At 38.5% G+C, this 23,611-nt stretch overlaps 1 protein-coding gene across 2 annotated transcripts in view; it reads right to left on the reverse strand.

Annotated features, from left to right (window-relative positions):
- Positions 1-23,611, reverse strand: part of GCP4 (GAMMA-TUBULIN COMPLEX PROTEIN 4) — a 35,923-nt gene that overhangs the window by 3,649 nt on the left and 8,663 nt on the right. For both annotated transcript variants that reach the window (XM_089161231.1, XM_089161232.1), the window contains exons 5-14: positions 21,499-21,610; positions 19,619-19,891; positions 18,366-18,446; positions 18,213-18,296; positions 17,508-17,594; positions 11,451-11,506; positions 11,163-11,363; positions 10,803-11,028; positions 9,771-9,859; positions 5,285-5,438 (exon numbers count right to left, since the gene is read on the reverse strand). In XM_089161231.1, the coding sequence (XP_089017357.1) occupies positions 5,285-5,438; positions 9,771-9,859; positions 10,803-11,028; positions 11,163-11,363; positions 11,451-11,506; positions 17,508-17,594; positions 18,213-18,296; positions 18,366-18,446; positions 19,619-19,891; positions 21,499-21,610 (1,363 nt within the window). The remainder of the gene's footprint in view (positions 1-5,284; positions 5,439-9,770; positions 9,860-10,802; positions 11,029-11,162; positions 11,364-11,450; positions 11,507-17,507; positions 17,595-18,212; positions 18,297-18,365; positions 18,447-19,618; positions 19,892-21,498; positions 21,611-23,611) is intronic.

The following is a 23,611-nucleotide window of genomic DNA, read 5'->3' on the forward strand; positions in this document are numbered from 1 at the left end:
TAAACCCACCACCTCTGGGAAATGATGCTGCTTTATACATTTATATATTTCGTCCCCTGAACAAGAAGAGTACCAATAAGTTTGTCTTAGATAAGCTTTGGGGCCACTTGGAGATATTGCTTTAATTGTGGCACCATAAGCTCAATGGATATATATCATATATAGGCTACACACACTATATAAAATATTTGTCTATAATATATTCATTTATACTCTATGTAATGAATTATTTTAATCATAAAAAAAAAGAAGAGATGAAGTGGGTTTGCAAAAAGTAAGGAAGCATAAGGTGGCAAGGAGGTGAGACACCTTACCTCCCACCACCTTCAATCATAGAAAAAATTCGAGGGAAACTCAAGTTTCGACTAGGTAAAAATGGGAAACCTAGGTGGGAAACCAGGAAATTTCGAGGAAACTTAGGATTTTTTTGTGCAAATTTCGACAAGTTTTAGGGAGTATTGTAGGGTGGGACTCTGCATTTAAGCTAATTAGAGTATAAAGAACACAATGGTTGTATTTTGCTAAAAAAATCATTGTAGAAATGTCATTTAATGTACATAACATCAATGTAGAGTTGTTCGAGAAGTAAACTATAAACTTAGCTACTTAAGGGCCTGTTTGGTTACATGAATCCAGAGATTTGAAAATCTCTAGATTCATAAATGCGAGATTTATACCCGTTTGGTTGTGAAAATCTCTAGATTCATGAAATCTAGAGATTCATCTTTTTACACTAAAAACGTGAATTTGTAGATTCATCCCTACTATAAAAACGCTAAACATTTGCACATTCACAAAAATCACTGATGAATCCATAGATTTCACTCCACATATTCGGTTAACCAAACAGTTAATTTTATAAATTAAGACTCCATAGATTTGAAATCTCCAGACTCATGTAACCAAACAGGCCCTAAGTACATAACATTCAATATATAATTACTAACTTCAAGACATTAAATACAAAGTAACTGACAATAAAAGGAAAGTACAACTTAGTGCCTCGGTGGATCCATCCTCATGAGCTGAGTAGTATTATGCATGTAACATCCTCTCCTCCAACCAACAAACATAGACATCCCATGACATTTTATGCCTATGGTTATCAAGGTAATCGACAATTGTAACTTTATAAGTCTGACCATCAACATGCCTAAGATAACCAGTTTGAGGGAATACACAATTTGGATAGGGAAGTCCTGATGGAGGGGGTATTTGAGGAAACATTAAAAACACAAAAAAATTGAAAATATGGAAAGCTACGAAACTTGCAGGAAAAAGTCCAGGTTTCCACGAAACTTCCCAAATTTCCCAGGTTTCCACGAAATTTTCTAGCTTCCCACAAAACTTCCCAAATTTCCATGAAATTTCCCAAGTTTCCACGAAATTTCCCATGTTTCCCACGGAATTTGGGAATTTTTTTTCCTCATAAACCAGCTGGTCTAGCTAAGTTGAACCAGGTTTCGAGGTTTTGACAAGTTTCAACGAAATTTTGACAGTTTCAATTGAAACTTTGGGATTTTTTTTGGTCCACTGGTTTTTCGTTTCAAGGTTCCCAAAATGGGAAATTTCGCAAGTTTTGACGGAATTTTGTTCTATACCTCCAATTATATCCTATACTTACACATAGCACCTCTCATTTTACCAAAAACTTACACCTAATGGGTGAGTTGTAAGTGGGGAGGAGTTTTCATTATAAAAAATTAATTGTAATACAATAAAAATAAGGGATGCTATTGTACGAGATATTGTACAAGAAATGAATTTATAAACAAAGGCTTGGGATTAGCACTATAAATAAGGATGCAAAGGGGGACACACAGAGAGTGGGTGAGTGAGAGAGAGAGAGAGAGAGTTTTGAAAGGAGTTACATTTGTTGGAGAGCGGAGAGAGAGAAGAGAAGGAAAGGGGAAGGTGTTACATGTGATACGGTTAAAGGTGATCCCTAAACTCAGGTATGGCCTTAAACACATCTTCTCCTTATCTAATTTAAATCTTAACCCATAGGATGGTGAGAACATATGGGCAAATTAATTGTGACCCATGAAGAACTATGCATACTAAAACAAAGAAAGGAAAAGGGTATGTTCCTTTATAAGGTTCACCATGAAAAGAACATTGAAATTATAATAAGCCAAATGCCTATATGCTAAATCATAACCTGTATAAGAAAGTCCCAGAAGTTTTGGATTGAAAACCCTATGTAGGCTGTGAGTGTACAATTAGGCTGAGTCGATCCTACACACAGAGATTCTACACTCATAAGGCCCTCGATTGGGTATCCACACTATGCCAATCCAAGGTAGTCACTAGTCATTGATGTAAAAGCTAACTAGAAAGGGCTTAAGAGCAAAAACAAACCTTGTTAGACCCCGAAAATTGGGGAGAACCCAATGAGTGAACTAGTGAAGGATGGGCTTGAATGTAAGATTCCACCTAAATATACAACCGACGCTAACATTATACATTGATTAGCTTAGGTACTAATTTGCCTAAGAGTCACTTCCAGGCATAGGGGAATCGCGTAAGAATGATATGTAGAAATCTCATGCATCATGGATCATGTACATTATTTTCTTTTGGTTATGTGTGCATGCATATCTTGTGTATAGAATTTGATGCAATTAGGGCATGCATGGCATGGCATGGCATGACAATATTAATTATTGCATTGATATGTGTCAATGAAATGATATTATGGATATATTGTGGAATTGTGAACATGTGTGTGATGATGACATTGAAGTATTCACAATGGTGGAGTGAAGGATGTAGTAGATGTGTGATCCACTCAGGTGGAAATGTATGGTGAATGTTACAATTATAGATACTACACTCAACATTCCTACACTCATCAATCATCACTACCCTAATGATGAGGGGTATGAAATGAATGTGTGATAATCGGATGATAATAAATATAATGTAAATGAACAGCATCTTTGCTTTGATTCTATATTGCATATGAGGTCAGTTGTATGATTGTGGTATAAAACATAGAACATACCCCAGACCTCGCATAATCATCATGTGTAGAATGTATAGCTAGGTGCATACCCCAATGCTACTCCCTTTTCCACAAGGGGATTAGGTGTTGGCCAGCCAATGGGATGTGGTGAAATTCGAGTAGCCCAATGTATGTGTGTACCATGTGGTTGCCGAGGGTGAAATATGAGTAACCCAACGGTCCAGTGGTATTCTGGTGTATGTGTCATATGTGATTGTTCCCTTTGGGGATCATGTGATTATAATGGGCACTGGGAAGCCCTTGATGATATTGGGGGTATTATATGGATAATATGGAACTATCCCATGATGGAAAAATATTACACCATGACCGGAGTAGCACTTAATCCTCACGCACCTAGGCATTTGTGTGTTAGAGCATATATGTTTGCGCATCATGTCATTGTGATATATTGTTGTGGTTATGCATTAGATATTCGCCTCATTGGGCTCAGTGAGCTCACTTTTGTATGTGTGTATGTTCTATAAATTCTACATTGCCTGAAGATGTTGATCATTCTACATCCGGCTTCCCGCCTAGGGACCTATTAGTGCACATTCCGGATAACGGGGATTGGTGGAGTTCCACCCCTCCTAATCATGGAGATGATTGTGTATGCGACGTTTGTGTCTACTATAGACCCACATAGACCATGTGGGGCATCTGAAGACATAGTGGACTTTAGTACAGTGAACATCACAATGAGTTATAGGTTACGATTAGTTTGTGTGTAACAAGGGACCTTATAATGGGACTCTACGTTATTTCCTTTTTGTTGTATGTGTGTCACATGTTCAGGGTTGACATCGGATATATCTTTTTTTGTGATGCACCCCAGCCTTTGAGGTTGTCTATATATGTATACAAGTGACTTTTGGATAGAAATGTTTTCATTTTTGCCCTCAGTTATTTGTTGTGATTATTGGTCCAACCCTGCTAGTTTGTTTTGGGTGATTCTTGTAAAAACTAACAAGCGGGAGCATACAGTAACTTGATCCTGGTTTGGTATGGGAGCATACTGATAAGTGTTCCTAGTGTTGCATTTTGGTTTGGTGAAATCAGAGTGTGACAGTTTCCCTTCTAGTTTTCCTTCTGTTATTTCATCTTTTCTTCCCAAAAACACTGTGCATGGTCTCAAATTGTAATTTTTGAGCTGGAAGCTCATTGAGAGGTGTTCATATGTCTAAATGAGGTCATTTAAGGGAACTTTGGAGTTGGTCTGTTGACAAAAGCTCCTCATAGTACATCTAATATATGAATATTTGTGAAATACAGATAAGAATGCGCCACCCCCCAAAAAAACTTTCTGTTTTTCTTTCTCCCTACTCTCCTCTTCTCTTAAGCTCCAAAATACATGACTTGTACTTATTACTCAAGCCTCAAGGTACTCCTAATATCCAGTATAGTTCCCCAAATTTGAGACAAAATCAGAATACTCCCATATTTTAACTTTTAGGGTAATGCATATGATAAGTGGTCCCTCTGCAGATCATGGTCTGATCAGAATGATGAAACTCCAATTCGGATGTAGTCTTTCACAACCAATATGGCTCATCCACCAACGCAACACATGCATATTTAATGTAAAAACTCAGTAGTAACAAGAATGCCCTGCATATTTAGTTTTTTCATTGCCAAAAAAAAGCCTAGAACATGAGCAAACCAGATATCTACAATGATTAGATTACTCAAAATTGGACAACACCAGTACAACCCACATATTCACTGATTGACATTGGTATAAAGTGCCACTTGGCCTAGAATTCTCACTAGAGAAGAACGAGGAATGAGGCAGGTGGCGTGCAAAAACAAAAGGGCAACAGAGTTACCAGTCATATAAAAATTAACCTTCTTTGAACATCATGGGAAAAGAACAATTACTAAAGACAGCCCTTAATAGAAAGGACATGAACCATGAAACACCCATATATGCCATAGTCTGGCTACTATTGGAAGAACTCCATAAGATCACACAACAATCATAGACACAGTATGATGATTAATACCAAAGCAATTACTCACTATTAATTGCCATTACCCTGAAGTTCCATAATTATATAAGGATCATTGCCACAAAGCAAAGAAGCAACAGATGGCATAACAGTTGATATAGCCTGTAGACTCTATTCAGTACTCTAACAAATGTGGAACGCCAAAAATAGCTCTCAGATGTTCTTGGTTTCATGATTGAGCCCATTGCTGTAATCCTATGTTATCATCACCAGTGAGTGGACTGTGCAGATGAATGATGTATAGGAAAAGACAGTCTTGACATACCTCAGTTATTTGTGCCAGTTCAAGAGCAGTTGAACTGCTTTCAGTATTTTCAAGATTCCAGCAGAATTTCAGGCAAAGTTTCATTATACCGTCCAGTATCCTTGAGACAGATCCAATATCCAAGAAAGATTGTGAAATCAATGCTGATAAGTATCTGCACATAATGTTCAAATTCGTATGTGTAAGAATTCACAATCAACACCAAAAAAGGAGATTGCTTGTATATGATGAATATCATTGGTATCATAATAAATTTTTGCTGGAAACATTCACAATTCCCAAAGAAGATTTACATATAATTTTGGCTTTTTGACCCATATTGTGGGGTGGATCTCAAAAAGATATGAAAGATCTCCCTCCAAGCTGTACATACGGCTTTCCACAGAATTCTATATGAATCTATGAGATCGAGTATGGAATTCTGTTTACTCACTTGAAATTGAGTATCCATTTCCCTCCTTTTCCTCTAAGGATTGGAAATCCTGTATTTTACATATCCATACGATTGAGTCCTTAGGTTTCCAAAATAGTGTAACAAGAAGTGCTTTAAATCATTGCTATTTGACTCGGACCTGTTATAAAAAAGTCAAGGTATTTTGAATTGTTTGTTGACACGGACAAAGTCAGGGAAACACTTTGAAATGATTTCAATATTGGACCTTGGACATATAATAGTTCCGAAATGAATCTCTTTAGAAAGAAGATCTTTTGTTTCATGGTAGCATGCTCTAGTCCCCTTACGAAACTTTCGTTATTGGGTTAGTGTTAGGACCCTAAGATGAGGCCAGGTGGAATGAAGGTTAGTTAGTGTTAATTGAGATAATAAATAGAGGGAGAAGAGTGAGAAGAGGGCATCGAATGTTTTATGAGAGTTCTTGGGCAGCCGTAGGCTGAGGGACACCATTGTGAGGTGTGAGGGTGATTGGCACCATAGAAACCAGAGTCTATCTTGTTAATTCTTGCAATTCTTGTATTGATTTTGGGAAGTATTAGTAGGGTTTTATCAATTGGCATCAGAGCTGTAATGATCTTGGGAGGTGAAATGGCTTTGTCACAGTTTTCTGGTGATGGAAAGGCGCATGAGTGGTTAATAGAAGTCGAGCAATTTTGCCGACAACACCAAATTGAGTGTGAATATTGGCTCGGAATAGCTCTTGAGCATTTGGATGGAGAAGCGTTAAGAGTGGGTTTACCGGAGAAATTGGCCAGTGTTTGATTGGAAGGGTTTCAGGGAAGCCTTGCAAATTGATTTCGTTACGAGCCAAGCGGCAGACGTGAACTCGATTTTGGATAGCAACCAGGAAGAACTTAGGGATGCCAATGGAGTGGTGGAACTAGGAGACCAAGCAAAACCGATGGAAAAAACGCCGAGTGACATCGCCGGAAGCGATTGGTCGATTACTATGGTGGTTCCATGCCAGACTGGGAGAAGAGAGAAGAAGCGAATGAGAGTTTCAGGTATCGATGCCTACTGGATTAAAGATGCAACAACGAGAAATCTGGCCACCATATCCAAAGCCTGCAAGAAGAAAGAGATTCAAGGGAGGCAAGAGGCAATCGGAGGAAAACTCCGGACGGCGGCTGAAGTTTCTGTTCGCAGGAAAGGAAGAAGAAGACGATGGAGAGTTAGGGTTTTTCGAATTGGTTCGGTTCACCTCAAATCGGTTCTCGGGTTTGGTTCATTCATTAAGAGCCATAACTTTGGCCCAACTTAGGTTCGCCCATTCTCACACTTAGGGCCCAAACAAACCAAGTTTAAAGATTGGGCCGCTTGGTTCCCAAAGAAACCTTCTTGGGCCCAACCTATTTCTTTAAACCCCAGCCCATTTTAATTCCATTAGCCCAATACCCAACCTATATTCCTTCATCCACAACTTTTAAGTGTTTAGACCTAGCCCATTCAAAAGAATTAATTTGGGCCCATTACGGTTTGATGACCCAAAACCCAACCCCTTCCATCAAACCATTACCCAGCCCATTTATCTTAACCCAGGGTTTAAATTGGAACCCCACCAACTCAAAAGACCTACTATGGGCTTTAAAAGACCCAACTAAAACCCACAATGGGAAGACATTGGACCTGAGTCATGGAATTGAGGTTCGCAGATGGGTTCTCACTGGTTTCAGGTCCAGCCCAGCAATTCTGTTTTGGGTATTGTCAATCGAGGCCCAGTTTGGAAACAACCCATTGACAAAGCAAAACTGCCATGGGCATTTTAGGAACAGTACTGTTCCTCCTTCTAGCTCCAACCAAATGCAACGTGAGGCTTGCGTCGCAACGGCAGCAGCAGCGACAGTGGAAACTGAGCAAATTGGCCACCGATGCCCTTCTTCCAACCACATGCAGGTTCCTCGGACTTCTGCTAGGGCTGTGGCATTTGGAGTTGGGTTGTTTAATGGAAGCGGAAATCTTGGAGCAAGAAGGGATCGTACTTTTGATGTAATTTTCTAGATTTTCTTTTTCTTCATATGGGCTGCTTACAGTTGCGAGGGTACCCAGAGTATGGGAAGCCAAAGAAGGCTATCAGTCAAGATGCTGGCCTAGTTTTGTGGCAAGCATGCAAAGGGCTAAACTTCTTCAAAATTTCCATCACCTTGAGGACAAGGTGATTTTCGAGAGGCTAGTAGTTGTTAGGACCCTAGGATGAGGCTAGGTGGAATGAAGGTTAGTTAGGGTTAGTTGAGATAATAAATAGAGGGAGAAGAGTGAGGACCTAGGATGAGGCCAGGTGGAATGAAGGTTAGTTAGGGTTAATTGAGATAATAAATAGAGGGAGAAGAGTGAGGAGAGGGCATCGAATGTTTTATGAGAGTTCTTGGGCAGCCGTAGGCTGAGGGACACCACTGTGAGGTGCGGGGGTGATTGGCACCATAGAAACCAGAATCTATCTTGTTAATTCTTGCAATTCTTATATTGATTTTGGGAAGTATTAGTAGGGTTTTATTAGTTAGCCATACACTTCACATGTTTCTAGCGATTCACATGGCATCATCAAATGATACAAATCATGGATAAGAATCTACAACGCACTAGAACACTCTCGTTGACGACCTATCCAGTTTTCCTTTTTATCTATTCAATGTTGTCAACCCACATCTTTGTTCCCCAACCTTGGATAGGCTTTGTAAGAGAAAGCAATTAAAAAGATCAGCCTATGGGCTTCAAGAATTTACTCCAAATATCTTAAGTTGCACTCAATTTGGAATGCCTCTAGACCTCTGGACTCTTCCTAGGCTTGGAGGAAGATTCTTAAATATACATATCTTGTTAATGAAGCTATTGATTCGACAATTGATGATGGGTGTGACATTTATCAATGGCTGGATAACCAGCATTCTGATGGCCTCCATAGTTCTAGATATGGTGATTTTCTCCAGTATGATTTTAGTTCTGATAGATCAGCTAGGGTCTTGTGCTGTTGGCTAGGGTCTCCTCCATTATGAAAGATGTTACTCAGTTTCCTAGTCCTAGCACTTCAAATAAACCCACTGATTGAGATCTGGTCTTATCTCTACCTTGCTTTGTTGAGACCCAGAAGTTGCTACCAATGCTTTTGCCTGGAATTTGGTTAGATCTCATGATCTTGAAGTCCATTGGTGTAATCTGGTAAGCCTGCAATATTCCTAGACAAAGTTCAACTGCTTCAGAGACACTTAACATTTTCTCTTCCCACCCAAGACTTTCTTCTCAAGAGTATCCTAGCCATTTCCAATTGTTGTATCTGTCGGAATTCTTAATGTGTACGTGGAACAACCTTCTTATTTTTTAAGGGAGGGGGGGTTCTCTAGATTTGTTTGGGATGGAATCCTTAGAAAGTGCTGGCCAGATCAAAACAGTTAAGCTTCCCTTTCAAAAGAGAACGGAACTGGATCTCAAAGAAGTTCAATGGCAAAGAAAAACTTGCCTTGGGTGTTGTAGTACTTTATTTTTGTTCAGAAAGGGCCTCATTGTCACATACAGTTGAGCAGAACTGGGAAACCATCTCTCTTGAGATTAAAAAAAGACTTCTCCCCCAGTAATTTGTTAAGACCTGGACTAGTTGGAACAGGCATTAGGCGTCATCTTCAGATCTCCCTCTCATTTCTTCCCTTCCCCAAGATCCTTGATATGTCTCCCCTTCGTTATTTGTAAATATCATTTATCTATTTGGGGAAAGAAAAATAAAAGTGAAAACTCTACTGTTCATGCATATTTTGGATCTAAAAAGAGAACATTCAAGGACCTGCAAACCAACTACTTTGTCATGACTCACAAAGGACAAATCAAGGAGAATGAACAGCCATATTTTGTTATTTTATTTTGGTTTTTTCCTTTTTGGTTTGGGGGGGGATAAAAGGTCAAACCAAGGCACTATATTTATCATTCTTTAAATTAATCCTTGTTCCTATTTTAGCAGATCAGTTTTGGGGGAAATGTAGATAATAAATGGACTAAACAAAGATATGAAGCTGAATGTATCAGTCAGGAGAAGATCATTTTTCTTACTCTTGATGGAAGCCCACTAGTTCAGTGAAATCATGTGAATTGTGGATATGTGCTTGCAAAACAGTCCATTGTGACTCTATAACATCAACCTGAAGAAAATATTGGATTCCCATGAGAAATGAAACCTCATACTAGTCAGCACATTAACTAACTGCACATATATGGTTTGGACTAACAACAAAAATCCAGGCGACTGAAACAACTGTCATTGGCTTGTTTAATTGAATATAAATTCCAATTCAATGCCCAAAAATAAAAGGAGGCAGGGGGTGGAATGGACTGAGTATCCCCACGGCTTTGTTTTCACAAACAGAAATCAACTTCCTGATAGTAACAAGCATACATAGATATTGCCTCAGATGCAACTTCAGAAAACATCAAAGCAGCAAACCTCTATGAAAATTAATCACTCTTCTAATAGATCATAAAAATATAAGGAACCACCATGTATATACTCTTCTTCATGTTGCCAGCAACTCATTCAATTTTTCCACTTGCAAAGAAAAAAAATTAGCAAGCCACATCATAAAAATATGATAGTACAAAGAGGATTTGTAATTTATTTCCAATGCTACATTCAAAAGAGGTAAGGGGAAGGATAATGTAGAGGCAAGAAAGTTGTAGTAAACCTCAAGGTAAGTTGTCACCTGGGGGCTCAACTCCCAACTTCATCCCCCTCTTTGATCCTGCCTTTTGGGATCCTTCTTTGTAATTCAGTTTTCGTCTTTTAATTGATTATTTATTCATCCAAAACAAAATGTGGGAACAATTAACAAGGAACAAAAGGATGGAAAACAGGGGGGGGGGGGGAGAACACTCAACCTAAGAAACACTTGCAGAGAAATCTCTTCCATCCTAAATTTACTAAGTTAAAATTCAAATAACATGTAAGATAACATAAATATCCCCGCACTAACATAAGAATACCTACGAAGATTAAAAGACAACCACCAAGATTGTACATATCAGCTCTTTCTTTCAAAGAGAAGTAAGCAGACTAACAAAGGATAGCTAATGTCATCAGATCCTCACCTGGATATAAAACTGCAAGTTTCTAATCAAGAAGGCCATATGTTCTCTTACTCGCCATATTGGTCTACAGCTTTGCTGTCGCTGCTGAGATGCCAAATAGTCCACCTTATTCTTCTGATGTTTGGCAAAATCTGTATGATCCTGATGCATCACAGAAGCCCATGATTTTTCCAGTTCCATTTGTGTTCTTTTGAGCCGGAGCAAATACTGAAAAACCCTGCGGTACCTGCAACAGTTTCAAATTCAGAAACATCAAGGATCACAGTTTTGGTTTCTTGAACCCCAAAAAAAGGAATCTTTTCTCTCAGAATAAAGTGCAAAGCAATGCAATCTACAATCAGCAATGCTACAGGACCTTACTTAGAGATCACCTCTTGGGTAAAGAATAACTGTAAGGGCCAATCAACAGAATATTCGAGAGCAATTCCATCCCATCCATCAAGAGGCAACTCGGAAGAAGAATTTCCGTGTGAAACAAGACCTATGTTTCCATCAACACCAACTTTCATCTTTGGTAAATCAACTTGGGATCGAGTAACAGTGATTCCAAACGAAGGCATTCTGATATCACAAAGATAGTTAAGATAATTAATCAACTACACGAAGTTTGGGGGAAAGAAAGAGATTATGAAAGTGTGTGGTTCTAACCTTAAGGACACTCTTGAGAAGTACTTATCTTCATCACCTATAGTCTTTATTGCAGCCTGTATTGATGATGCAACCAGCCAACCAATGAATCGGACTGTTCACAGGTTGCAAAGTAACACAAGCATAGAAAAGTAAAAAGAATACAGGAGGTACAGATAATGTCCAGTGATTTGATTTGTAGAGATTGCAGTAACATTACCACACTTTTTTTGGGGGTGAAAGTAGCATTACCATTCACATATAACTTAGCACATATGGATCTAGCACAAAAAGGCAAAATCATGGCAACAAACAGATTCACATTGCTAAGGAAACCCTAGCATTGATTCTAATGAATCAGCCTTTTCAAAGAGGTAAACATTAGTTTTCTGGGAAAAAGAGTGGAAGTTCTTGTTTTGTTGTTCCGATCCATCCTACAGAAAGATATTGGCTGTTTGAGTTTATTTCATATGATTCACACAGCTCTAGGTTCTAGTTGATCTACTTCAACAGATCTTGTATTGCCCATAAATGAGTTAGCAGTTATACAAAGAACATAGAGAGAGAAAACTACAGTTTTCCTTTTGCATCACCCATACAGCCACCTTTTCCTTCTTCAATAGACTATCTGGGACCTCGTCAAAAGACCTAGAACCAAATGGGCGTTCTAATTGGTGCAGTAGGTAGACCTTTCAGTCGCCTAGTCTGATTTGTAATCTTGGCCTTTAAGCCTTACAAATAAAGCAGGTTGTGATGCTTCTCTTAACCTCACCAAATTTTCAAAAAAAAAAGGGAGAGATTTGAAGCTGCAGGTTTGAAATTGACCTTCATCGTGAAGAAAATCTTGTAGCTGATCATAATTTAGTTCCAGATTGGAAGGGATTTAACTAGAAGCTAGTAACCAGAATCTATTATGAACTAGCAAGTTTGGTTAGGTCAAACTAGGATTAGGGTTTAGTACAACCTAGGCTTTGATTGGTAGGGTTTAATGATGTTTTGATGGTGGAATATTACTGGCATTGAAGCTATTGGCAAATTAGGGTTTGTTTCATGGGTTGCAAGAAAGAAGAAAATGAAACAATCTAGGGTTTCTAATGGTCAGAATGAGATGCAGCCTGGATCAAAGTCTCCTAGAACTGTAACAGCAATTCTATCCAGATAAAGGTAATTTTATGATGGTTGGAATGTTCTATGCAGTTTTAGGTTTGTGAATGGTCTCCAGAGAAGGAGAAAAGCTATGGTTATGGTTTAGAGGATTAGAGAAAATCTGTGGTTGAGGACAATTCAACATAACGTTGTCAAAGAAATATCTTCACACCAGCTTGCTTAATGATGGATGTGAACTTGCAAGACTTTCCAGCAATCAAGGATGAAGCTTTAAGAGAATCGAATGAAAACGAGCTAAGGTTTGTAGCTTCAGTGGAGAGGGGCGATGGGAAGGAACACTATCTCAAAGCAAAGCAATGCTCAAAACAAAAATTATTCATAAAATAATCTCTACTCTATAGGGGATGTATTTCATGTATATAAACATTCTAAAATTCCTCATTTGACTCATAAATTGACTTCTAACTACTTCTAAAGACTTAACAAAGTACATAAGCCCAAAACAGAATTCTATTTATGATGTAGGACAACCAGCATGGAACCAGGACCAAGTGAACCAGCAATGGACTAGGCCAACTCAAGCCAGCCCATTCAGTTCAGACGGTCTTTTAGAAAGCCAAAACACTGTTCACGTGGACAGTGCCACAGCCCATTATTTGACATACTATGAAATTCATAGAGGATTTTGTGGGGCCCAAGATTAGGCTTTATGAAGATTTTATTCTTGGGAGATTTAGGACCTTAGTTTAGTTTATATTTTAGTTATTTATGCATGTGGCTGAAATATAAAGCCTGATAGTTTCTAATTTTAATTAATTTCTATTTTCATAAGATTCTATTGTCACAACTCACTAGTATTGGGATATTAGTTTCTATTTGCAACTTACTAAGTTTCTATGTCTTGAAAAGCTTTTGTCAATCTATAAATAGGCCCTTACATTGTAATAAAATTTGGAGGAAAAAAAATACTTTATGGAGAAAAAAGAAAAAGATGAATCAAAGCTATAACATTGGACGTTTGAACCCCCCCCCCCCTCTCTCCGTTTCACTTCTTCTAATGAGTGTCTTCCCCTTCTTCCCCCTATCTTATTTATCCTTCTTTCTTCTCTACTTCATCCTTCATTAATTTGATATCAGAGACCAAACCTGCGTAACCCTCTCTGTCAATTGGATGCTTCACTCTATTAAGCTTGCTCTCGACTTTTCTCCCTTGCTAATTTCCTTCTTCTTATGATCTATATTCCCTACTAATTCTTCTTCTCTCTCCTGATTTGTCTTCTTTATTTCTTATTCAATCTGTGGGTTTTTTCTCCCATTTTGTTCACCATTATGATTAATATCATTGTTGCAAACCTTATCTTTCTTTAGTCTACACACCTTCACAATAAAAATAAAAGTGCATACTTTGAACAAGTGCTATCCATACAATATCAGTCGAGGTCTAGTTTTTTTAAGAGAGAGAAATTGATGCAGAACAACCAACACAGAACCAGGACCAAGTGAACCAACAATGGACCAAGCCAGCTCAAGCCAGCGCATTCAGTTCAAACAGTCTTTTAGAAGGCCAAAGAGAAGATAAAATACTGTTCACATAAACAGTGTCACAGCCCATTATTTGGCAATATTGGGAATGTTCATACAGGATTTTGTGGGGCCCAAGGTCAAGTTTTATGAAGATTTTATTCTTGGGAGATTTAGGACCTTAGTTTAGTTTTTATGTTTGTAGCTAAAATATAAAGCCTAGTAATTTCTAATTTTAATTAGTTTATATTTTCATAAGATTCTATTGTCACTAGTACAAGGATATTAGTTTCTATTTTCAATTTACTAGGTTTTTATTTCTTGTAAAACTTTAGCCAAGCTATAAATTGGCCCTTACATTGCAATAAAAATAAGAAATAAAAGAGAAACTTTTTGGAGAAAAAAAGAAAAAGATGAATTGAAGCTTTCGCATTAGGCTTTTGTAGCCCTTCCTTTGCTTCTTCTTCTTATGAGTGTTCTTCCCCAGCTTCCCCTATTATATTTCCCTCTTTCTTTTCTATTCCATCCCTCATTAATTTAGCAATTAAATATCTTAATCTATCCACAACACTCAACTACTAATCTCGTGCACTGACATTACTCCAATTTTATTTGTTTATGTCAACAAACCCAAAAATAAGAAGCCTAGGCTTATAGAGCCTAACCATGGGTGAAATAAAAAGCCTTCTGAGGCAAATTGAAAATTCAAGTGCATCAGATAAGGGGCTGATGGAATAGGTACTAGACCCAATTGGCATGTCGTAGTGGCGTAGCTCGGTACTTGGCGGTACTTGGGTGGTCCAGGTCCACCTCTCCTACCACTGCTCTAATGCTTTTGAATTCTGAAGTCAAATTCTAACCATTATCAAGCATGGAACCAAAACCCTAGACTGCTGCTTCTTCCCATCAAATTTCTGCCCAGCCATATTTAGCCATTGAAATGCATCAAACTTTGATCAAACATTCAATATCCCTAACCTTGAGTATGATTCAAGTGTTTCTGCCCAAAGTCCCCTCTTAAAAGTTAGGATTCTCTAACTTTCTTAAAAGTTTAGCCAAGCCTTTATCTGTCCCCCTCTCTCTCTCATCTCTTCTGAGTATGGGTAGACTGACCCTACTATTCTGAACCCCTCTCCCTTGCTTGAGATTGATGCTCCTGAGTCATCTCTGCCCCTGCCTCCTTAACTCTCCGTCTTAGGCCCTCCCCCACAGCAAGAGGAGATTGCCCTTGAGTTAGCCTCCGTGGCTGAAACAACCTCCATGTTGCTCGCCTTTAATCGTGAAGGCTGTAGAAGAAGCAATTGTGTCCAAAGGATAGTTTTTTTCTGGATGAATAAATAATTAAATTAACGCAAGAGAAACAAACATACAAGAGACGGTCTTTTAAGAAGAAGATCGAAAGGAAAGGTTAAGGCCCCAGGAGACAACAATAAGCTTGTTCCTTGGGGTATCCGCAATTTGGGGGAGGGGAGGAGCAACAAGCCTAGAAGAAACATCAAAATAGATGGCATTCCAAATCAAATCTTTCGAGCGAGATTTGGAAGTCCATCTATGAAGATTCCGTTCCCACCTAAGATGGTGGACAACAACACTAAACACAAGCTTATCAACCCGATCACAAATGGAGGAGCCTGGAAAGTTTCTCAAGATCCAAGACCACTCACTAGCAAAACCAAAAGATCACCTCGAACAGGGCAAAATAAAAGAAAGGGCTTTTTTCCAGATAGAACTGGAAAAAGGGCAGGAAAAGAAAAGGTGGTCAATGTCCTCCAAGCCATTCCAACATAGGATGCAATTTGGGTTAATAGGGATATGGCAGCCAATAAGGAAGGATTGGGTGGGGAGGGCTTGGTTGAGAGATCTCCAAAGGATAGTTACCAACCCAATGGTAGTGGATTTGATGTCTTCAAGGAAGAAAAAGAAAAAGCATAGGATGATATCCTAGTCTAGTGCCTCTATTCTCATTTCTCTACTGCTTTAGTTGTAAGGTTGGTGCCTCCTTTGTGCTTCTTGTTGTTTGGCAGGATTCTGCCCATAAACTTGATGATGTGAAATTGTGAACCAGAATTCTCCCCTTGGCCAAACCCCTAAGCAAGCCCCAAAACCCACACCTAGGGTGAAGCCTCCCTAGGCTGGCCGAACCATGGGGGGCAATTTTGTCCTTATTTCCCCCTTAGATTAATTAATTCTAATTTCAGCATGTGCTTTTAGTAACTAGTTTTAATTCCAGCATGTGAGTCTTTAGTTTATTTTAATTAGCATATGTCATTTAGAGTTTTAGTCAATTAGGATTTCAGTTTCACCATGCGTCAATTAAAGTCCATTAGGTCTTTTATTATTTGGTCGATTGAGATTGATTATGGTGGGATCCTAATCTATAAAAGAACCCCAATTAGAGTCCAGATCTTTTAGTAGGCAATAAATAGCCTATTCTTTCTTTGTATTCTTCAAGTCTAATTATTTGAATAAGAGTTATTGAGTTGAGGACCGTGGTTCTTGTTTTCGATGGGCCACGACAGATTTTAAATTAAGTTCTTTATCAAAGATCAGCACAATTCTTCAAGTCTAGCATTCATCTTCCAATCTCCAGCTTCCATCAACAATCACAGCAGCTTTCCAAGTGCGTGCAGCTATCACAGCCCCTACCCTCCTTCTCCCTTCCCATGGCAAGGCTCCCCTATGGCCCTATCCCTCCCCCTTCACTCACAGCCTCCCCAACCCCTCCCTCTGCATTCCCTGCCATTGCAAGTCCCTCCCACACCCTCCCCTATTTGAGCAACAAACTCAGCCCCTCCCCCTTTCTGCCGTGACCTGGCAGCAACATTCCCCAACCCCTACGACTCCCCAACCCTTCTCCCTCACCTCTACGATCACCCCTAACCCTACCCATCCCCTTCCCTACCCGACAAGACCCCCAACCCCCTCCACACCACTGCGCCCTCTCTCTCTCTCTCTCTCTGCCTCTTCTTCCTTGCGGCAGAATCACAAAACAGAGAAGAAGAAAAACAGAAAAAGAAAGAAAAAGAAAGAAACAAGAAGGAATGGAAGATCAAGGAAGAAATAGAAGAGATCCTTTTGCCTTCCAACCCAAATCCAATTTTATTTGAAACTCTAATCCTTTTCCCAACTGATCTCAACCCATTTAGATTTGTTAATGACTTAGGCTTTCCCACTATCTCCTAACTCATAAGAACCCATCTATTGTTCCCTAGTGTTTCCCTCCAACTCCCATCTATTTCAGAGCAACCCATAGGCTTCCCATAAAATTGTTGGATTATTTGCTGGAGATTCTAGTCAAACCCTGGGAATTCATCAAAAACCCTAACCCTAAAATTGGGTTTCACAGCACTTGGGAGGTTCTGGCTCTGCACGTAGCAGCTGACCGAGTCATGCACGCATAAATTTTTTGAAATTCATACCATGATCGGAAGCAATAACATGATAACTCACCAGTTGAAATGGAACCATAAGATCAGCTTCAGCAGTAGACTGACGAGGTGGTAGACGCATCAATTGGCGACTTTCCTCTAGAAAACACTGAAATATCAAGTAATAGACATTTTGAGACATTTTGAGAGAGTTCTATAATGCAATCTTAAAATGATCAAATAGAGGATATTAGCAGTAATGGTTAATGGCATATGTGCACTAGACGAGAATGATACACATTACTGAAACAGAGATTCAATTCCAGTGCCAAGTATGGATAGATATTGATGCAGAAGGGTTGAACTTAGTAAACTGCATACAAATTAAGATTTATGACAGAGAAAGCAGATGAAAAAAACTAGAACAGAGATTCAAGTCCATTGTTGCACATAACAGTCATACTGGAAGCCAATATTGCAAAAGATTTTGTTGCATGCTTCTAGTCGAATAACAAATAGGCAGATTAAGATACCACGGGCGCCGGCGGGGGGTGGGTTTGGATATTTGAGAATATAAAATTCTGCAGCATTAAAAACCAATGTATGCCCTGTAGGAAGTTCTCCTTTCACAATCCACACAAAAGACCACAACAAAGAGATTAACCGTATATTCTTTCTCCAGCCAAAACAGTATCAAAATTCATTTATTAAACAAAATCTCCCACGCTGAGATTGAATGACAGAGGTTCTCAAATTATCGGAAGATAGAATTCATTGCATTCAGTACCTGGAAGAAATCTCCTTTTGCTAAAAGAAAATAATCTTTAAGGGCTTTCAAGTGGCCATTCAAGTCAGCGCGCACAACCACAAGCTGCAGGGAAAGAAAATTAGTAAATGGATACCCAAAAAACCCAGGAGACAAACCTATCATGTTCATTACCTGCCAGAGATGAGTGGCTGCAATAGCACGAACAGAATCAACAGCATTTTCAAATGACCTCTTGTGGAACTCTGTTGATTCCTGAATGTACAAAACAATTCAGCATAAAACTTAACATCATGGTAGTAGAAGAAAACTGTAATTACAGGAAGAATAAGAGTTTTGAATAATATCAATGTGATAATCACATAACCCTTGAACAGAGTGCATTGTTATGCCTGTCAACTTGTTTTATACTCCTTCACCAGTGAATAAAGTAATGATCCAACCAAAGAAACAAAAAACACAAGCAACAATGACTACCGTTCTTAACTTGATTGTCCAGGTGACCCAAGGTGTTTAGGGACACTTAAATGCCCTATGGGTGCATTATAATAATACACAACAATTATAACTTTATAAAATTACTTATAAGTAACATGGATGCCATATGGTATAATGAATGATGTTAAGCCTAACAGATTGATATGATAAAACTAGAAATAGAAAACAAAGTGTATAATATAAGTGTATTCATTATTAAAGCAAATATATAAATATAAAACAACATAAACTTAACTAAATGTTACAAATTTATATAATATAATGTATGCTGTCACATGACACAAGCTGATGCCTAGGCATCCCAGGCATGTTACTGCCTTGGAGCCAAAAGGGTGCCTCAAAGCCCTGACCATTAATTCTTAAGATCTTTTTATGGTTGCAATATACAGTTCATAGGTTACTTCTATTTCGCCAGTCTTAAACCAGCCACAACAGGAGTGGAAAAGAAGAAGCCCAAAACAAAGAAAACCGACTTCTAACCCAACAATCAGTAACAAAGAAAGCACATGTGCATCAGCCATAATAAGTATACATACCAGAACCCTAAAGAAAAGTATAACCCTTCTGAATTTGTTATTTTTTTCTGGATTATTTTTCAATTCATTTCCACTTATTGCCTCAGTTCAGATTGATTAAAAATAAACAAGGAGGATGAGGCAGAGGGTGAGGGAAGAAGAATGTGAGATGCTCATGCAATTCAATTGTATAACATTATAATTAAAATATAGACATTATTAACACCACCCACTAAACAAACTGAGCTGGTGTCTTGAACAGGAATTTTCCCAGTTGATGGTCCATTCAAGTGCAATAGCTACGTAAGGAACTATGCTTATAGTTGATCAGCCTGGAAGAATTGCAGTACCAACAAACAATCCCTACAAAGAGGTATCTACAGTGGATAGAGAAAACTGTAGTAAAAATAAGACCTTCAGCTCTTGAAGCATAAGATCAATATTATCAGCCTCAAACTGTGGAAGTAGATCCTCTGCCATCAACTTTGCATCTCCAGAAGCCTCTCTTTGGAAAGCAATGTGTCCGGCAAACCCTTGAAGTCTATGTGATCCTCTTGGTAGCTGTTGATGAGAAACAGCATCCTGAAATCTGAAGGCAGGACTTGGATTCCGTAAGACCCGTATTGCTTTTCCAGCAAAAAGGATTGATTCTGCAACAGGCATCAGGATGTACTCAGGCAGCATGTCCTGAATAAAACAAGGAAAAAGGTTAGCCAAAAACAAAGTTAAACCAAATGAAATAGGTGATGAAATTTGGAATGCAGAACAAGAGTGCAGAATCAATAGCAAGGTCAGGGGGGCAAATTATTTAGTGAAAAAAAGGACTTTGTTGATCATACAACAAAGTGTTCACTTAAATAAACCATCAGAATACTACCCTTCTTTTCTTGTGATAATGTTGGCAGTAATAGAAGGGAAAATTTTGGTAAACGTCAGCTCATAAGTGAATTTGCAATTTTGCACAACCCCCAACATATCACTGTTCATGTCAGGTGGTGATGTGTCACAAATGCCCTGACATGAACAGTGATATTATGTATGACCTGAATTCTTTTACCCAGTTTTGAAGAATGACTCACATTGGAATATTTTGGTGGGCAACCCTAATGACCCATTTAATGAGATTTGTGATGGACGTAGAGGGCTTGGGCCTACCCATTTACTCGATTGAAACTCTATAAATATGTGTCATGCTCTTTCTTGTAGAGTCATTGTGAGATAAGGGGATCTTCACATTAGGGTTTTGGGTGAGAGTTTTGTAACGCCATGTTGGTGATTGGTGAGAGATCTCCATTGTAATCTTTTTCCATACACAATGAAAGTTCTTCTTCACCCTTGGACATAGCCATCGCTTTGGTGCATGAACCACATTAGATCCTTGTGTTGCATTGATTTGTTTCCATTTCTCTTCGTGATTTCTCGGTGTTCATTTTAAAAAGGGATATCTAAGGGGTGTGCAATTTAACATTTGAGCTGGTGTTAAACTAACGCTCACCCTTTAATATTATCCACAAAGAGAAAAAGAAAAAGACAGATGCGGACCACGATATTGTGAAAGACAGCAGAACCTAGGAATGAAACAGTAGGAAAATGACCCAATCGCAGGCCATTGTTGGTGCACCAATCAGGAATTCGTTCAAAGAAATCAATTAAGGGATCTCTTTAATTAAGAAATTACCTTCAATGCTGATACTCATCATACAAATTCACTTTTGTATTCACCCACTCTCAAGAAAGAAAGGAAAAAATAGTAATAGAAGATGCAAAAATTAGGCTTTGTTAGTAACCTTCTCTCCCCCCTCCTTCCTCATTTGACTTCCAATCATTTTTAATTTAGGATTCTAATTTTCAATTATTTTATATTTTTGTTCCCCTTCCCCCATGGATCCTTAATAAGAGATGCCTACGTGATGCCTCTCTCTAGTGAAGATCCATCCTATCTATTGCTTTAAGTTATTTCCTTTATTGCTTAGTTATCATTTGTTAGATGATGAATGGTTAGGATTTTAATTCTCATTCCAACTTTCAATTTCATTAGATAGGACCATTATCCTTTTTCTTTAGATGAATGAGGGTAGGATTGTTAACTTAATTGATCAACCAACTCCACATCACTCTTGTGCTAAGTGAATAAAGTAGTATATCTCCCTCAGATCAGCACATCAGCTACATGATACAGTGGCATACAGTTGCTATTATTTTTCTGAACAGTAACCTGTTCAAAGGCTGAGTCGTGGAGAATAAAAATTTTAACAACCAAAGGTATGAATATTTATTTAAAAAATTAACCATACCAAGAAAATGTGAAAACCCACGTGCCAATCTCTTAAGGATGCATCATCAGGTGGTTTTGTTCCCGACATATCTGGATGAGATGATTCACTCTCTGCATCCCTATCTTCCAGCCTGATAAATCATAAATGAAATCTGATGTAAATATATTTTAAGTGAAACTCTATTTGCCATAGATTAACATCAAGGTAAAATAATGTCTATGTAACAAGTGAACCTTAAGTAGTCTCTAAATGCTTCATAAATTAGAGGATAGGATTTTCTTTAAGCAGAAACCGTGTACACATGTACATAGACAAAGAAACATTCCATACACGTGCATATGTTTGATTCTATCTATGGCTATCATGAGAAGCAATGAGTCAGAACAAATACATATATGTCCTTAGATAACAGAATTTCAACTAAAGAACTTAGATAACAGAATTTCAACTAAAGAAATTAATTTTTGGTAAAAGTTGGGGCTAAAAGCCTGAAACACCAAAATTAACTTCCTGGTCATTTATTCAACTATAAGATTTCTTCTGTGCAGATAAATTTTCATATAACCAAATCATAACTTTGCACTCTTTATTTTGCAAAGCCAAAACACTAGAACCAGCAGCTGCACAATGAAGAGGAAGAAGGAGAACTAGAAGTGAGATAGAGATCATGGTTCAAGTATAACCATAAGAAATTAATGACAACAATTCACCCTTACGCCAACTAATGGTTGGCTAGATGGATCCTTTCAAAACAAAGTATGGAAAATTGAGAACCACACAAACGGAAATGAAAATAAGGGTAAAAGAAAAAATAAAATGAACCAATTAGATGAGAACATGGTACTACCTTTTGGCAATTTCGGGCAAAATTCACCAAATATCGCATGGTTCGGTGAGGAGCAAATTAAAAACACCAGCGAAAACGATATATGCTAAATACCACCGGAAAATTGCTGATTTTTCAGTGAAATGGCGAGATACAGGCGAGAATCACCGAAAATTCATGGAACCTGAGAATCTGAGATCACTCATCACTCTCATGTTCGCCGAAGATGTTTGCCACGGCATCCATGCTTGGATGCACCGTTGAGGCTGCTGTGGGATCACTCTCTGTTCGTCGGAGATGTGGATGCTTCGCAGATGGAGGTAGGAAGGAACAAAGGAACCCTCCCTTGGGCGACCCCGGCTAACTTCACAGAAGGGATGGAAGATGAGAAAGGGAACAAAAAAGGAGAACAGTGGTGGGATCGATTAAAGCCAGAGGTTCTGCAAGTATTTGAGACTTGCAGCTTTAGAAGAAGAAGAAGTGAAGAACTGATGAAATTGGGTAACATTTCAATCTCTAGGCTGAAAAGAGTGACGGTTGTTTAGAGTGGGCCCCAACTGCCCAAGCATTTATGATCGATTGACAGACTTGACCTCACCATTTCATCAATTAACTTAATAATGGGGGCCCAGACATTTTTTATCAATTGACTGACTTGACCTCAGTACCTCACCATCTCATGAATTAAATTAAAAATGGCACCTAAAATATCGACGAAAAACTGGCAAAATTTGCTGGTTCGCTAGGTTTCACCCTTGGAGAACCGGCGAATTCCACTGAACTTTCACACCTTGGATGAGAAAAGTTGGAGGGAAAAATAAGAAGATAAAAAAAGGTAAAAGGAAGGGGAAAGAAGGCTAGGAGATGGGCTATCTAACCCCTAAGTCTCTCATCCACAGTTATCTCAGATGTTGAACATGGATTTTAATCCATAAGTGAGGCTACTTGCCACAAATTTGATTTCTCCATACCTAATTTTCTGTTGCAATGAAAGTATTCAAGTATGCAAAGCTTTACCAGAAATAGATAAAAATGAAGCTAAACTGAAATTAGAAACCACAAATCCTAGAGAAATAGTAAGTAATTAAATTAGAAACTACCTTGTTGAGGAACGGACCTTCTCACAATTACAAAGGAACATAAAACAGAAACTACAAAGGCTGCAAAACAAAACAGAAACTAAACTAAATTCCTAAAGTCTCCACGCAATCAGGTCAAGGCCCCCAGAGATCTTCTAGGAATATTCCCACTAAGTGAAACAATAGGGCTGTGAGACTGTTCATATGAGCAGTGTTTTGACCTCTT

This window comes from Hakea prostrata, chromosome 7 (genome assembly GCF_041222555.1).
Source record: "Hakea prostrata isolate BN-2017 chromosome 7, UWA_Hpros_2, whole genome shotgun sequence".
Classification (NCBI taxonomy): domain Eukaryota; kingdom Viridiplantae; phylum Streptophyta; class Magnoliopsida; order Proteales; family Proteaceae; genus Hakea; species Hakea prostrata.